Genomic DNA, 17,163 nt, shown 5'->3' with positions numbered 1-17,163 from the left:
ACACCTAAATCCTTTACTACAGATTATTAAATTATATAAATTATATTTTATGTGTATTTGTTTTGTTGGCGGAGCCCAAATAAGGGTGATCTATTCCCACTAAAGTGTAAATCAGACAAAGGAAGAAGGGATCTGGCCCAGAGTTGTGATTTTAAGAAATAATGACTTTCCACAGAAATGTCTATTTCCTAGATAAGTGACAACCGACTAAAAAATAAGTTTTTCATTTTCCAAAACTTAGTCTTTATTAAGGACTTTTTCCTCCCAAGTGGAAAAAATGTTTTAGTATGCTATGAAATTTCAACCAACTACAGAAACAGAACACTTTCCAAAATATCCATGGTCTCTTTCCAAGTCAGGAACAGTGGAAAAAAGGGGGAAAAAAAAAATAGAAAATATCCATGGTCGTGGGGTAACATGAACTAAATCTAGAAAGCCAAACAACCTCCCTATTTCGTATTTGCCCCTGGCCCACCCTGTCCTCACCATAGATTTTTGGGTAGATCTACAAACCTAAGCTGAGATAAAATGCTACCGAAGTTTCAAATGCCAATGAAAAAGGAGAGGAAAGATTATAACTACTGAAAAGTCCTGGTTCTTTAAACACTTTTTAGAGTAAGTTTGAAAGGATAAAAATGTATTCAGCCATAATTAAGCAACAATCAGTTAGATGCTAAATAATGTCTAGCCTCTGTAGCTTGTCGTCAGGGTTCATTACATTGACCTTTGATACCCTAAATTCACTGGTCAGTCAGTCACTTTGATGTGCTTTAGGAATGGTGGGTCAACTAAAGGAATCACCTGACACAATGGGGATATGAGACCATCGGGTGGGAGGATGAAATAAAGTTTGGAAAATCATTCCCCTTCCTTAGAAAAGCCTTATGGCTCTGAGGACAGCCTGACTGCCCTTTGTTGTCTATTCATTTGCCAAATACTTATTCAGCATTTATTATGAGCCAAATGGCTTGCCTTTTTTGTTTGTTTGTTTGTTTAGAGACAAGGTCTCGTTTTGTCACCCAGGCTGGAGTGCAGTGGTGCAATCACAGCTCACTGCAGCCTCAAACTCCTGGACTTGGGCAATCCTCTTGTGTCAGCCTCTTGAGTAGCTGGGACTACTGGTGTGCACCACCATGCCCAGGGTTTTGTTTCTGTTTTTGTTTTTTTTAAGAGTCAGGGTCTCACTGTTGCTCAGGCTGGTCTTGAACTCTTTTGGCCTCAAGCCATTCTCCTGCCTCAGCCTCCCAAAGTTCTGGAAATATAGGTGTGAGCCACTGCATCCATCCCCAAATGTTTTTTTGATGGTTAGCAACATAAAAGGAAGCTCAGAAGAAAAGCAGAAAAAGTCACTTGCAAGGCAAATTCATTCTGTGTAAGATCCCTCCATAGTTCAAACTGACTTCAAAACATATGAAACAATGCTTACAAAAGCATGATACACAACAATTATATTTTTAATTCTGCATGATAGCCATGAAGACAAGTCATCATGCACTTAAACATACAGCAGTACCTATATGGCCCTAATCATCCCACTCTTAGGTTGCAAAGGAATGAAAACCAGCAGGTGGGGAATCTCCTATCCCCTGCTATGGAATCAGATTAAGCAAGTCAGGGCATCTGCATTCATGGTATGAAAGACAAACTCACAAGATAAAAACTGACTAAGGGACAGTGGATTTGGACTTATGTAAAGCTCAGGGGAGCCAATATACAGAGTCTGATAGGTACTCCCTGCAGCTAGTAAAAGGGTGGAAGAACATAAGAGCAGCAGTCTCGAGGTCAGAACCCAACCCTCTCCCCAGCTCCTAGAGACATTTATACTGTGTAAGGAGGGTAAAGCATCCTTTCGAGGCCGAATTAATTTGTCTGGAAAATGGCTGAGAGTTCCAACTAAGACAGTGGAAATGAAACCACTTTTAAGAGTATAGCAGGCCATTATCATATCATTCATAAAACTAGCTACCCACCCTTTAACACCTTGCAGTCTGGGGCATGTGTCACAGAGCAGATCAAGTTAATAAGCTTTGTCAAACAAGCTACGAACCCTGCAGCAGAACGCTTCCATTCAACTAGACTGATGCAACTGCCATCTGCCTTTTCCCGGTCTGCAGAACCCTCTCTTCTCGGTCTAAACTTAGATGCCCTTTGCTCACCTGCCCTTTTCAAGACCCAAAATCCCTCTCTAAAAATCTCCCCTTTACTGTCCCCGTGCCTAAGAGACTTAGGGCCCACGTGCTCGTTCCTTTGGGGTGTTCTAACCCAACCCCTACCTGTCCCAGCAACCAAAATGTGCTCCTTAGAAGACGAGACCAGACCGTGATGTCACGTCATGAAAAGGATGTGTAGTTTCTAGGGAGTATGGGAGTCCACAGAAGATGGTGGGTGGAGGCTGGAGAGAGCTTTTGGAACTAATTTGGGTGAAGCGCCGGCAGGAAGAAGCTGCCTGGTTTGGGCGGGCTAAACTCACAAAGTTGCCATAGGCCTCTGACATCTTCCCGCCTGGACCCAGAGAAGGAAACAAGGAAACAGTGCACACCTGACCCCTCCTGACTTCCCCGGCCAGTTGCTGCCGGCGCGCCGCGGCCCCGGAAGTGGTTCCGCGCGCCCCTTCCGTCGGAAGGAGGTGCAGCAGCCTGTCGCGTCTGCGCACAAAGGCCCGCTCGCCGGGCTCGCCCTCCGCCCCGCGCAGGCGCAGTCAGGACTCGGGCGGGCCCGAGGTGTGGCGGTCAGAAGGGCGAGGGTCTGGCAGCTGCTTGGGTGAGGGGTGTCCTAGGAAGGCCGGAGCTGGGCTTCTGCGGCCCTTGGACCCCACCAAGCCGTGTGCTCGATGGGCTCGTGGACCCCATCGAGTTCACGTGCACAGCGGCTAGCCGCAGTGGTGATCCCAGAGGCAGAAGAACTCGGTGTCGCGGGCAGACAGACGGATGGTCCCTGCGCAGCACGGTGTGCGCCCCGGGAGAGCGCAGGAGGAGTGGCCAGTTGAAGGAGGCAGGGAAGGACACCGCGCAGTGCAAAAACACTGAGGCAGGAAGCATCTTGTACTCTGATAGCAGTTGCAGAAAGTGTGGCTGGAGGGAGAGCGCGGCCCTAATGTGTCTGGATGAGGGTGGGGCCCAGGAGGTTGGGATTTGATTCAAAAGCTCGACCTTTTTCCAGAGGCCATTTGGCAGAACAGCCTGGTCATCAGTCTTTGTTTAACCCACCAGCTAGTGGGTAATACGGATTTGAACCAAGAAGAGGGCTGAGAGGGGAGTTGAGAGAGCTTAAGACAGGTGGAAGCAACAGGTCTTTGTGACCAGTTGGATTTGGAGAGTGAAGAGGACTCCAGTATGATTCTCAGGTTCAGAACAGGGCAGCAGCCAAGTGAGGAAGAGGAAGCATGGGGTGGCAGGGGCCGTGGAGGAGGGTGCTGGGTGAGCCTCAATGGAACTCTCACCCAAAGAAATTTCCCTGCTGTTGTAGGCAGAGCGCCTGGGAGATGTCAAAAACCGATTGCTACAAAATAAATAATACTCACAAAAACTCAGAAAATAGTAGAGAAGGGGCACTTCCCAACTCATTTTATGAAAGAAGCATTTCCCAAATACCAAAACCAAAGACATTTAAAAAAATAAAATTTAAAAGACCAGGCCAACTGTGGTGGCATGAACCTTTAATTCCAGCACTTTCAGAGGCTGAAGCAGGAGGATCACTTAAGGTTAGGAGTTCAAGACCAGCCTGGGCAACATAGTGAGACCTCATCTCTACGGAAAAAGAAGAAATAATAGCCAGGTGTGGTGGCATATGCCTGTAGTTCCAGCTACTCAGAAGGCTAAGGTAGGAGGAGGATTGCTTGAGCCCAGGAGTTTGAGGCTTCAGTGAGCTATGATGGAGCCATTGTATTGCAGCCTGGGCAAAAGAGCAAATCCCTTTCTCTGGGGAAAAAAAAAAAATAGAAAAAAACCTTTTAGACTAATGTCCTTCATGAACATACATGCAAAAATCCTAAACAAAATATAAGCAAATCAAATCCAACAATATATAAAAAGGTTAAGCCAAGATATCTTAACATACCAAAAGCATGAACCATAAAAGAAAAAAAAATATTAGGCTTCATCAAAATTTAAAATTTCTGCTCTTCAGAAGACACCACTTAAAAATGAATCAAAACCAAAAGAAAAAAGGAAAAGAAAAAAAATGAACCAGCAAGCTGTAGATAGGAGTGAAAAATCTCTGGAATACATATGTTTGACACAAAACAGATATCCAGGTATCTCCAGTATATATAAAGAGTATATATAACTCAGTAAGAATTACCCAAAATAACCCAATTTTAAAATGGGTAAAATACTTGAACGGACATTTTGCAAAAGAAGATATACAATTGACCAATAATCACTTGAAAAGATATTCAACCTCACTTGTCATCAAGAAAATACAAATAAAAACCACAATGAAATGCTACTATACATCCACTAGAATGGCTAAAATTAAAAAGACTGACAATGTCAAGTGTTGGCAAAGATGTAAAGCGATTAGAATTCGTATACATTGCAAATACAAGTGCAAAATGGTACAACAATTTGGAAAGCAGTTTTGCAGTTTCATACAAAGTTTAACAGATTTACCATATGTCCAGCAATTCCACTCCTAGATATTTACCCAAGAAAAATTAAAACGTATGTCCAAAGGCTTGCTCTCAAATGTTCATAGCAGTTGTATTCATAATCCTTTTAAATTGGATAGTACCCAAATGTCCATCAACAGGTGTATCTGTCAGGAATTTATTGCAAGGAATTGGCCTATGTGATTATGAGGATGGACTAGGCAAGTCTGAAATCCAGGCTGGAAGCTCTTGAGCAGGAGCTAAAGCTGCAGTCCATAGGCAAAACTTCCTCAGCCAAACCTCGATTCTGTTCCTAAAGTCTTTCAACTTGATTGGATCAGGCCCACCCTATTATCGAGGGTAATTTCCTATACATAAAATCAACAAATTGTAGATGGTAATCACATTTACAAAATACCTTGACACTCCTAGATTAGTGTTTGCTTGAATATGGAGAAAGAAATGATGAATGTTTGAGGTGCTAGATATTCTAACTACCCTAATTTGATTATTGCATATTGTATGCATGTATCAGAATATCACACATACCCCATAAATATGTACAATTATGTATCACTAAAAAAACTTTAAGAAATTAATGAGGTAGATAGCAGTATTATTTCTCCATTTAGCAGATGAAGAAACCAAGGCAGTGTGATGTGAATTCACACACCTGAGATCACAGAGCAGAGTCCAGACTTGAACCCAGACCATCTGTTCCAGCATCCTGGCTCTTGCTCATGACCTCAGTGGGCCTGCCTCCCCTGCCTTCATTTACCCACCCTTCACTGTGACCCCCACCCGCAGCCTCACATCAGTACGATTATTGATGAGACAGCAAGGTGGGGCCACTGAAGGCCAGTTTTCTCTGACCACTGCTCTCATGTGAAGCTGGAAGCCCCTTGAAGGGACTGTGTTGTATTCATTGCTGAATGCTCAAGCCCAGGCCAGGGTTGGCCATATTGCAAGGCCTGAATCAATGTTTGTTGAGTGAATACCTGAACGTCTGTGCATAGCATGCATTGTGCCCACCATTTGCTCTTTTTTGCCACATACTTGGCTGCATGGCTTTCACCTCCAGCAGACCCCCTGCTGGGAACAAAGAGCTCAGGGACAACCAAGGAGACCAGAGCTGCTTAGCTGATGACAGGGAGCCTTGGGGACCCTGTCATGGTCCCAAGTCTCTCCTGGACCAGTTCACTGGGAGGCCAACTGCAGCTTCCAGGAATAAAAGATTCTGCTCCTCGGTGGCAATGAGCCCCTGTGCCAGGGGTATGCAAGTTGTGTTGAGGGGTGCTTCCCGAGGGTACTCAGTGTCTGCCAGGGCACTGGATCAGACTGCATTCAGCTTCCATTCCAGGCCTGCACCTCTACAGGCAGCACACGGCCAGCAGTTAAGGACATGGGCCATGGGGCCTCGGATATGGCAGGCTTCCCTGCAATATTAGCTGCTGGTTCTGTGACCTTGAGCAGACCACTTCCCCCTCTGTGCCCCAGTGTCCTCATCTGTAACACAGCACTAATAACAGGACCCCCCGCCCCAAGGAGAGATACTCTCATCATCAGCACCATCGTCACAGAGGAGGAAGGAAGCCTGGTACGGAGGCAAGGTGAAATCAGGAAGCCCCCAGCCACATCCCCACACTCTGAACATCCACCTCTGAGCCACTGTGCATGCTGTTCCACCGTGCATACCCACACTGTGTCACACATCACCATCGCCACCGGCTCAAATCATGGAGATGCTCTAAAGCCACCCCAGATCCCGGCCCCTCCCCACAATCAGATGCATCCTCCATTCCCGACCAAGCCCCTCCGTGTTGCTGCCTCCTCACCTGGCTTTATCTGGTCTCTCAGGGACAGAGACCCAGCCCCCAACCTAGGACCAGGTACACAGCAGGTGCTCAATACACACTTAAGGCTGAGGAGTCCTGCGCACTTGTCCTCTGACCTGAAGGCTACTCTCCTTCCCTCAGGTGCTCATCTGGGGAGACCAGTCCTTGCCCTTGAAATCATAAAGTCATTACCAAGGGGATACAGTCATGACACGTCTTCAAAGTTTAAAAACAAATTAAAACTGGGGAGGAAAAACGCCATGAGAGAGATCCCTAGTTATGTGTGACTCCCAGGCAGAGGTAACTCCAGGATGGGTCAGCTGAAAGCCCCTCCTCTTCACTGCCCCCTCCCAAATAAACTTTCAAGTGTATTAACTGTGTCCGGGCCCTGGTGAAGTCGCTGGCCGCGCTCCTCTCCAAGGGAAAACTCGCCACTCTGGAAACACATCACTGGAGGAGGAGCCATCTGGGCCTTGGGAAAGGTCCACGCTTGAGGCAAGGGGCAAGAAAGGGAAGGAAGGAAGGCAGTGAGCCCGGAGGGGCCCTCCAAGCCAGGAGGGGCGTCTCTGGGCTGGGCGCCAGGGCCAGAAAGGCCGAGGTGAAGCCCTTGGGCCGCGCCAGTGGTTCTCCGGCGCGGTGCTTGACCAGCTGCACCGCCCTCACCTGGGACCTTGTTAGAAATGCAAATTCTCTCGGCCTCGCCCAGACCTACTTAAGGGGAAGCAGTGGAGTGGGGCCCAGTAATGCGCGCTTTAATCAGCCTGCCAGGTGATTCCACTTCCCCGGGAGGAGGAAGGCATGGGAGCAGGGATGGGGAGAGGAGCGCTGCTTCCAGGCTGATTGCCCACCTCCCCTTCTCCTTCCCGGGCCTCTTAACAGCCGGGGCGGGCAGCCGCCGTCGGCCCGGGGGATGAGGCTGAGCTGCGCTCCGGGGGCGCCCAGGGTGTGACCCGCCCGCGCGGAGCAGGGACGGTGAGGCTGGGCCGCACAGACAGCGCCTTTCTCCGCGCCCCCGTGGAGGTGGCACAGCCCTGGGCTCTCCCCGCCGGCGGGGCGGCTGGTGCTTGGCGTCTAGGAGCCGACCACGAGCCCTTGACCGTGGCAGGCCGATCTCAGGCCACAGCGAGGCCTTGCACTTGCGGTGCTGGCCGGCCTCGGGCGTGGCTCGGGGCGCCGGGCCCGCTGAGCTCTGGGCCGGGGAGGGGCCGGGGCCTCGCCTCACCGCAGGGGCCCTTCTTGCAGCTGCCCGGTCACCCGTTCCTCGGCCCCGAGCCATGAATCTCAGCGGCACCAGCAGCACGGCCGAAAAGACAGTGACGACCGTGCTCTGGGGTGAGTGGGGACCCAGGCTCCTTCCCAGCGCAGCCCCGCGACGCCCACCTCGTCCCGGCAGCTGGGGGCGCGGGAGAGCCGCTCCCTTGGGGGGAGGGCTGCAAGCGGGGTAGGGACAGCCTCTCTCGGGCCCCCTGCCCGCTCCCCTCCCTCTCCCTCGGCAGGCTGTGAGCTCAGTCAGGAGAAGCGGACTTGGACCTTCAAGCCCCAGCTGGAGGGCAAGCCCGACTGCAAGCTGCTGCTTCACACGGTGGGTGTCCCCTGGAGGACGGGAGAAGGATGGAGCAGGTGGCAGGTGACACCCTCCTGCCTTCAGGGTGATGAGGAGCCCGTCTGTTTTCAACCCCTCGCAGATCTGCCTGGGGGAGAAAGCCAAGGAGGAGCTGAACCGCGTGGAGATCCTGCCCCTCGCGAACGCGGAGGACAAGAAGGCGCAGCCGGTCACCATCGCCTCGCTGCAGGCGTCGGTCCTGCCCATGGTGAGCCTTTCCCGCGGGCGTGTGCTGCGCGCCGTCGGGCCTGCGGGGGTCGGACACAAACCAGGGTGCGCTCACCCGCCAGCAGCACGACCAGGGCCGTGATTGTCGCCCCTTCCCGCAGCTGCCTGACCCAGGGCAAGCTAAGTAACCTCTCTGCAGAGAATCACACTTTTAAACTATTCTCTGCTAGAGACAGCAGCACTAATCTACATATTGGTTGTGCATCTAGAAATTCTCTTGTTTCTAATCATTTATCTGGAGTTTTCTGTGCAAATGATCATTGTGAATAATGGCAGTTTTTGTGGTTTTTTTTTTTTTTTAATTCTGCTGTGCTGCTGCACTGGCTACGATCTCCAGTATAACACTAGATAAACAAGATAACGGCTGGCATCTTTATTTCCTTCCTGATTTTTCTTAAAGGAATGTTTCTAACGTGTTCTCCATTAAGTGTGATGCGTTTGGTAAATACCTTTTGTCAGGTTAAGGATGTCTTCATCTAGTCCTACTGTGCTTTAACTTTTTTTTTTTTCTTTTTAATCATGGATGGGGGTGAAATTTTATCAAATGCTTTTCTGTTCATATGATTCTGCGTTTGTTCTTTAATTCATTAATGTGGTAAATTATATTAATAGAATGATCTTTGAACTGCTTTGCATTCCTGGGATAAATCCTACTTCATATTATAAATTCTAGGTTTGCTTTGTTAATACATCGAGAGTTTTCTTTTTTCTACTTTTATTTATTTTTTTCTTTCATGTTAAGTGGTCTCGGGATTTCTTTTTTTTTTTTTTTAACTTATATATTTGGAAGTGAGGCTGCCCTCTAAAGGATCGTATTTGGGTGTCGAGGCATGCTAGCCCCGTGAACTGAGGATGGCTCATTCCCTGTCTCTTCCCTGGAATGGTGAATATAAGACTAGGATTAGCTGTCCTGGAAGGTTTGGGAGACCCACCTATAAAACTGGCCTCAGACCCATTTTCTTTTTTACCCACACACTTCTTAGGAGATTTTATCCATTTTCATCTGTTGTTTGTTTGTTTGTTTGTTTTGAGATAGAGTCTCGCTCTGTTGCCTGGGCTAGAGTGCCGTGGCGTCAGCCTAGCTCACAGCAACCTCAAACTCCTGGGCTCAAGCGATCCTACTGCCTCAGCCTCCCGAGTAGCTGGGACTACAGGCATGTGCCACCGTGCCCGGCTAATTTTTTCTATATATATTTTTTTAGTTGTCCAGATAATTTCTTTCTATTTTTAGTAGAGACGGGGGTCTCGCTCTTGCTCAGGCTGGTCTCGAACTCCTGACCTCGAGTGATCCTCCCAGAGTGCTAGGATTACAGGCGTGAGCCACTGCGCCTGGCCCATTTTCATGGTTTTAAGGGCCATCTATAAAAATGAAGACTCAAACTTAATCCCATTAATCCAACCTCCCTCTTGACTCAATGTATTTAGTAGGTATCTAATAGATGCCCTGAACTGAACATGTCTAATCCAAGTACTTGCTTATTATCTCTAATTTCCCCATCATGATCCTCTCCCAGTGAATAGTTCCCACAGCCACATCTGATCCCCCAGCTCTGCCTAAACAACATGCGTGTCTCACCACCTCCCCTGCTACACCCTGGTCCAGTTGACTGTGGCTTTTTGCTCGACTTTCTTGCAGGGCCTTCCAACTACCTTCACCCTGGGTCCTCTATAGTCTATTCCAGGACAGGCAAACTCCAGGGCTAAGTCTAGCCCACCGCCTGTTTTTGTAAGTTTTATTGGAACGCGGCCACACTCATCCATTTATATCTTGTCCGTGGCTGCTTTCCCTCGACAACAGCAGAGTTGAGTAGCCTTGGTGGAAACCATATGGTTTGCAAACCTAAAATATTACCTTCTGGCCCTTTATAGAAAGTTGTCCCGCCTCTGATCTGTTCTGCACACAGCTTCCAGAAAGATCCTTTTAAACACAAGTCAGATCATGTTACTTCTTGGCTGGGACGTTTAGGTGATGGTTTCCCACCTCACTCGGAATAAGACCCAAGAGCCTTGCCCTGGGCTGCCTCAAAGCCCTTGTGTGCTGGCCCTCAGCGACCTTGCTCACCTCAGCCTCCCCTCCCCAACCCTGCCCACACCACACTGGCTCCTTGACTGCCCCTTAAACTTCATACGTACCCCCACCTCGTGGTCTTCGCATTTACTGCTCCCCATGCCCTGTATGTTGGCACAGGTTGCCTTGATGTCAGTCTGGCCTTGGTTCCAATGTCATCTCATTGAAAAGGTCTTCACTGACCACAAGCAGCATCTCCTCTTCTTGCCCCACCCAGGAAATTCACAAATTTTGATAAGTGCTGTTTTCATTTTCATTCAGTTCAAATTATTTTCTAGTTTCCTTCTGGAGCTCCTGGAGGATTTAGAAGTATGTGTATTTAACTTCCAGGTCATTAGGGATTTTCTAAAATTAATTGATTTCTAGTTTAATTCCATTTTGGTCTGAGAACTTAACTGATAGGATTTCAGTCTAAAATGTGTTATGGGCCAGACGCAGTGGCTCATGCCTATAATCCCAGCACTTTGGGAGGCCGAGGTGGGAGGATCGCTTGAGGCCAGGAGTTCGAGACCAGCCTGGGCAACATAGCCAGACTCCATCTCTACAAAAAATAAGAAAAATTAGCCAGGAGGATCACTTGAGCCCAGGAGTTTGAGGCTGCAGTGAGCTATGATGACACCACTGCCCCCTAGCCTAGGCAACAGAGCAAGACCCTCTCGCAAAAAAAAAAAAAAAAATTTGTTTTTAATGTGTTGTGACTTTTTTTATGGCCCAGAACGTGTTCTATCTTGGTGAATATTTCATTTATTACACTTAAAGAATGTGTGTTCTCCTGTTGTTGGGTATATTGTTCTATAGATGTCAGTTATATCAAGTTGGTTAGCAGTTTTGTCCGAGTCTTCCGTATCTTTACTCATCTTCTGCCTACTGGATCTATTTATTACTGAGAGAGGAGTGTTGCAATCTCCAACAACAAGTGTGACTTTGACTATGGCTCCTTTCAATTGTCAGTTTTTGCTTCGTGTATTTTCAAGCTCTCTTATTAGGTGCATTTGCCTCTAGAATTGTTAGAGCCTCTTGATTAATTGATCCCTTTATCATTATGAAGTGCCCCTCTTCAATATTCTGAAGTCTATTTAGTCTGATTAATAGTCAGTCTAGTGCTTTTGATTAGTGTTTGTGTGGTATATATTTCCTATTCTTTTTCTTAAATTTTTAAGATGTTTTTAGAGACAGGGTCTCACGCTGTCACCCAGGCTGGAGTGCAGTAGCACAATCAGAGCTCACTGCAGCCTCAAACTCCTGGGAATAAGCAATGCTCCTATCTCAGCCTCCTGAATAGCAGGGACTACAGGTGTGTGCCTCCAGGCCTGGCCAATTTCCTCTCTCTCTCTCTCTCTCTCTCTGTTTTTCTTTTAGAAACAGGGTCTTGTTATATTGCCTAGGCTGGTCTCAAACTCCTGGGCTCAGGTGATCTTACGACTTCATCCTCCTGAGTTACTGGGATTATGGACATGAGCCACTGTGCCCAACCTATTCTTTTACTTTATCATTTTATTTTTACCCTTTATATCTTTATATATAAGTGGGTTCCTTTTAGATAGTATATAATTGGGTCTTACTTTTTTATCCAATCTGATAATCTCTGCCTTTTAATTCGAGTATTTGGACCATTAACATTTAATGTAATTATCAACATGGTTGAGTTTAAATCTATCATCTTGCTATTTGTTTTCCTATTTGCCCTATCTGTTTTCCTTTAATTTTCTTCTGGCCTTCTTTTAAATTAACTAAACTGTTTTTAAGATAAAATTTTTATCTCTACCATTGGCTTCTTAGCTACAACTCATCTTTTTGTTATTTTTTAGTGGTTGTTCTAGGGTTTACAACATACATCTTTAACTTACAACAGTCTACCTTCCAATAATATTATACCACTTCATCTATGATAGAAGAATCTTACTATAGTCTAACTCCATTTCCCACTTCTCATCTTTTGTGCTATTGTTGTAATAACTTTTACTTCTAGGTATGCTGCACTGCATTGTTATTATTTTTGCTTTAAACAGTCTTTATTTTAAAGAGATTAAAAATTAGATTTTATTTGGGGCGTGTATTTTGTGCTTCTACTTTCCCTGCTTTTTTATTTTGTTTTTTTTCTGCTTTTTCTATATTTTTAGATTGATTAAAGTTTCTTTTCCTCTTTCCTACTGGTTTGAAAGTTATAGAATCTCATTCCAATTTTTTATTGGTTATCCTTAATTTTTTAACAACCATGCATAATTCAAAGTTTAAAATTACTGTTTTGTTTCCTCCCAAACAATCCAAGGAGCTTGTCTCCTTGTCCTCTTAATTTACATGTTATTTAAACCTCCAACGCTACGCATTACTGGTACTATTTTATTTTACAGTTAATGCTTACATTGGTTTACTTTGTCTACCAATTTGTTTGCTCACTACTGTTTCTTATATGCACTTCTACCTTCTTGATTTAGTTCTCATCTTTTTGAAACATACTTTCATAGGTCTAGGAGTAGTAAACTCATTTGGGCCTTGCCTGGAAATATCATTATTTTGCCCTCATTCCTTCATGGTGGTTTGGCTGCGTATATAATTCTAGGTAGAGAGTTTCCCTCAAAACTCAAGTGGTTCTTCTAATTCCTTTGGTTTCTAATATTGCTGTTGAAATCCTCAGTCTGTCTGCTAATTCCTTATTTTTGAGAAATCTGTCTTTCTCCATGGTTTATTTTAAGAAAATCTCTTTTGTTTTTGTTTTCTACAGTTTTACCATGGTATGTTCAGGCGTAGATTTATTTTTATCTGTCCAGGACTTAGGTTTCTTGGATATGAGAAGCCATGTCTTTGATCACTTCTGGAAAGTTTTTGGTGGTTATTTCTTTGGATGTTGACCGTCTTCCATTCTCTCTGGACCCCTCTCTGATTAGGTGTATGCTGGACCTGCTCATTCTCCCCGTCTCAGCCTCTCTTTCATAATTTTTCAAATCTATCTCTCTCTGCCTCCTACAGGGTAATTTCTTCACAGAATTATTCTGTCTTACTAATTGTTGCCTCTGCTGGTTTATCCTACTTTTGAAACTATTTGTTCAGTTTATTTCAATGCTTCTATCTTTCATGTCTAGAAAGCTACATTTTGCTTTTCTTTTTCACAGTGTCTTATTCTTATGATTCTGATTCCTACTTGTGCATTTCTTTGCTTTGAGTCACACTTATTTCATAGTTTTTTCTGCTGGTGTTCTCTTAAATCCTGGCTGTGCTGGTCTGCAGCCCTATGGTTTCCTTCTGCTGACTCCAGCAAGATTGTTCCGCATGCGTTTTGTAATTTTATATGGTGAGCTCATCTTTAGGTTTTTCAGTTTGTTTTGTTTTTTTCTGAAAGAATTCTGTCTGGCCTGGGTTTGGGGAGTGTCCCAACAGAGTAGTTCCATGTTTGCTTCTGCCACTTGCAGGAATAGGACAAGCCTGGGATTTTATAGAAGTGTCTTGGCTTGGCAGGTCCCACTGGGTAAATTCAGACCTTATAGAGGTGAGAGGTACTGCTGTGGGTTTGGAGGGTACCACAAGGGACTTCTGTTCCCATTCATGCTTCCTTGTTATCTTCCTTTAATGGTGGCCAGGGGTTTTGTTTTCTGGGGGGGTCTTTTCGGGGGGGATGGTTTTGGGTTTATAGTCCCCATCCTCAACTCACCCTGGGCGCAGCCCCTTGAGGGTCCAAGCCTCCTCCATGCAATGGTCAGTTACCACTGTCCTCTTGAGCCCAGGGCCTGCCTCCTGTCCACGTGAGCAGCGAAGCCCAAGGCCCTGGCGGTTCTCAGGCCTGTCCCTTCAGCTGTCACACGTGCCTCTCCCCATCTCTGATGCAGAGGACCTTCTTTCTGTCTTGCTGTTCAGCCACGCAGTAAAACACACTGCATTATGTTCTGTCCAGCATTTCTAGGTGTTCACGGCTGCAGAGTTTCAGCCTTCACTCATTCACCTCCTCTCTGGACAAGAAGCTCTAAGTTAATCTCACTGAGCCTCAGTTTCCTCCTCTGCAACAGTACTTCTGTCATGGGCTCCTTGTGAGGATTTAAATGAGAGAAAGTAGGCAAAATGCTGAGCATGATGCCTGGCATGTGGTAGAAGCTCAAAAAATATAAGCTATTGTCATTGTTCTAGAAAATTTGGAAAGTTTGGAAAAGTGTAAAGACAATAAATGCCGTACTGTCCGCTGACAGTTAGGGTCAGCACTTGAATATGTTTCAGCCTTTATTCACATGTATATCCCTACAGTACTCATAGGGCAAATGTGGTTCTGTGCCTACAACTTTGCCTCTGCTTATTTGCTCGGTGTCTCAGCCAGCCTGGGTTGCTATAACAAAATGCCACGGGCTGGGTGGCTTCAACAACAGAGATTTACCTCCTCCCAGTCCTGGAAGCTGGAAGTCCAAGTCAGGGTGCCAGCATGGTCAGTTTCTCTCTTCCTCGCTTGCAGACAGCCACCTGCTCACTGTGTGCTCACTCTGTTGGGGGGCGGGGCTCTCAAGCATCTCTTCTTATAGGGGCAAGAATTCCCATCATGAGGACCCCACCCTCATGACCTAATCACCCCGAAAGGCCCCACCTCCAAATACCATCACATTGGAGGTTAGGGCTTCAACACATGAACTTGGGGCCTTGGGGGACACAATTCCACCCAAAGCACTCAGACTTCTCCATCTAACAGCTGCCCCTGAGCTTGGAAGCTCATCTGTGATCTTGGTGAGAATGCGATTATCAGGATCACATTCTCCTTGGACAGAACCTGCCACAGCAGAAGGGTATGGTATGGGGCTGAGCACAGCCCGTGAGCGTGTGTGTTTGCAGGGGGCAGAATACACTCTGAGTATTTCTGCCCACGGCCAGCCCCGCCAGGCCTGAGTCACCCTGTCTTCTCTTCTCCTGCCCCCACGTCCCTCCCCCTGCAGGTCTCCATGATGAGATTCGAGCTTTCTCCTCCAGTCACTTTTCAGCTCCGGGCTGGCTCAGGACCCGTGTTCCTAAGTGGCCAGGAATATTACGGTAAGTCCGAGCTTGGACACGGGAAAGGCCTGAGAGTCAAGTGTCTGGCATAGGGCTAGGGACATTCTAGGTACCCAAACACTTGATGGATTTTGAATTTATGGGGAAAGCTCCCAAAGGAAACATGATTGCCAGTAGCCTGGGCTTGGAAGGCCATGGGCAAGTGTCCTGGTCCCAGGTCTTCTGTGGCTTCCCCACCATGTCCCCTGAGGGCATTGATCCCTCACCTGTCCACGGGAGTGGGGCTATGCTTGGGTTCAACTCAAAGAGTAGCTGTGAGGAATAAATGCGATATTCAAGGAAAGCACTTGGCCTGATACCTGCGGTAAGGAGCGCGGAAGACATCACTTCTCTGTGGTAGTGACAGGGACTGTAGCTGCTTGACTTAATGTTGACCCCTTCTAGATCCTTCTTCTCTGTCTGGTTGTGCCTCTTTCATGCTGTTTAAAAACCCTTGGCAGGTCCCACTTCCCTTAGGATGAGGTCTGAATCCTCAGTGGCCTGTCTTGGGGTCCTCCTTCCCCTCCCCAACTCTGCCCACCTGCAGCCTCAGCCCCGCCTCCGACCCAGACAGCACCGTTCCCTGCCCTCCCTCTGCTGTGTTCCCAGGTCCCCAACCCCACCCTGGCTTCCACAGAGGGTGTGGCCCTTTCCACCGGTACCTAGGGGGCCCCTTTCAACCCCCACACTCAGATTCCTCCAGAGGGCCCCCGGAGCAGAGCAGATTGCGGGTTGGAAGCCAGGCGTCCACCCTGGAGCTCAGAAGCTCTGCCCTGTCCCCTTTCCCACGCTGTCACAGAAATTTCAGACGTAACCTGGGAAGAGGAAGGAGGAGAGGAGGAGGAAGAAACGGAGGAGGAAGAGGAAGAGGATGAGGAAGAGGATGAGGATGTAGAGATATCTGTGGAGGACAGCCCTGTCAAACATGCCAAAAGGCCATCATCGAGCCAGAAGCAGACGAGCATTGCCAAGGTGGGGAGCGGAAGGTGGCTGTTTGAGACGAGGTGGGGACTCTGCAGAGGCACCTGAGGGAGGGGCACCAGGCGCCCAAGCCTCCCAAGTGCAGTGTGCAGGGTGGGCCACGGCCACGGCCACTGCCACCAAGTCCTGCCCGGCACTCGGCCTTGGGGACCTCGTGGATCTTGGGAGTCTCTTCTGGGCCCAGCCTAGCCCTAACTCTCCTAATATGCTCGGTTTTGGTTCCCAGAAAAAAAAGCTGGAAAAAGAAGAAGAGGCAGCGAGGTAACTATCAAATTAGCCACGATCTCTTAGCTGGGGTAGGGAGTGCTAGGAAGAAGGTGGTGTGACTGGTGTGTACGGCACATGGCACACAGATACGGCGGCACCAGGGCGGGCATCGCCCTTTCAAAAAGCATTAAAATATTGTCTTCTGACCTCATTCCCCTTAAGGCAATTCCTTCCAAAGAACCCTGCCCAAAATATGAGGGAAAATATATACAGTAGGAAACTTATCTTGGCATTATTCAAATCACAGTGACAAAGTGGCAGCATTCTAGACGTCTACCGCTGTAACCGTTGCGTAAACCATGCCAGGTCTTCCCAGCGGAATATTGCAGATTTCTGACAAAGGGTACAGCAACCTGAAAGTGTTGACAGGGTTAAAAGGACAGGATAGCAAATCATTTTATTTCACATTTTTAAAAAGAGTTTGATCAAAAAAAGAAAGCGTGGAAGGAAGCACACCAAAACGTTCACACTGGTGGCAGGTCAAGAATACTAAGTAACTTATTTTCTCATCTGTTTGCTATATTTTGTGCAATATGGTTAACACTAGGTTTATAAGGAAAGACACATTTGTGACAAATAAAAGATGGAAGCCTAA

The 17,163-nt window shown here is 47.1% G+C and overlaps 1 protein-coding gene across 1 annotated transcript; it reads left to right on the top strand.

Annotated features, from left to right (window-relative positions):
* The first annotated feature begins 7,697 nt into the window (after positions 1-7,697).
* Positions 7,698-16,566, top strand: NPM2 (nucleophosmin/nucleoplasmin 2). The gene is made up of 6 exons (XM_069485323.1): positions 7,698-7,755; positions 7,920-8,005; positions 8,109-8,234; positions 15,227-15,320; positions 16,120-16,292; positions 16,528-16,566. Exons 1-6 carry the CDS (start codon positions 7,698-7,700, stop codon positions 16,564-16,566), a joined length of 576 nt encoding a protein of 191 aa, XP_069341424.1.
* Positions 16,567-17,163: the final 597 nt, after the last annotated feature.

The sequence above is a fragment of the Eulemur rufifrons genome, chromosome 12 (assembly GCF_041146395.1).
Source record: "Eulemur rufifrons isolate Redbay chromosome 12, OSU_ERuf_1, whole genome shotgun sequence".
NCBI lineage: Eukaryota > Metazoa > Chordata > Mammalia > Primates > Lemuridae > Eulemur > Eulemur rufifrons.
This window is presented reverse-complemented; position numbering and strand designations above follow the sequence as displayed.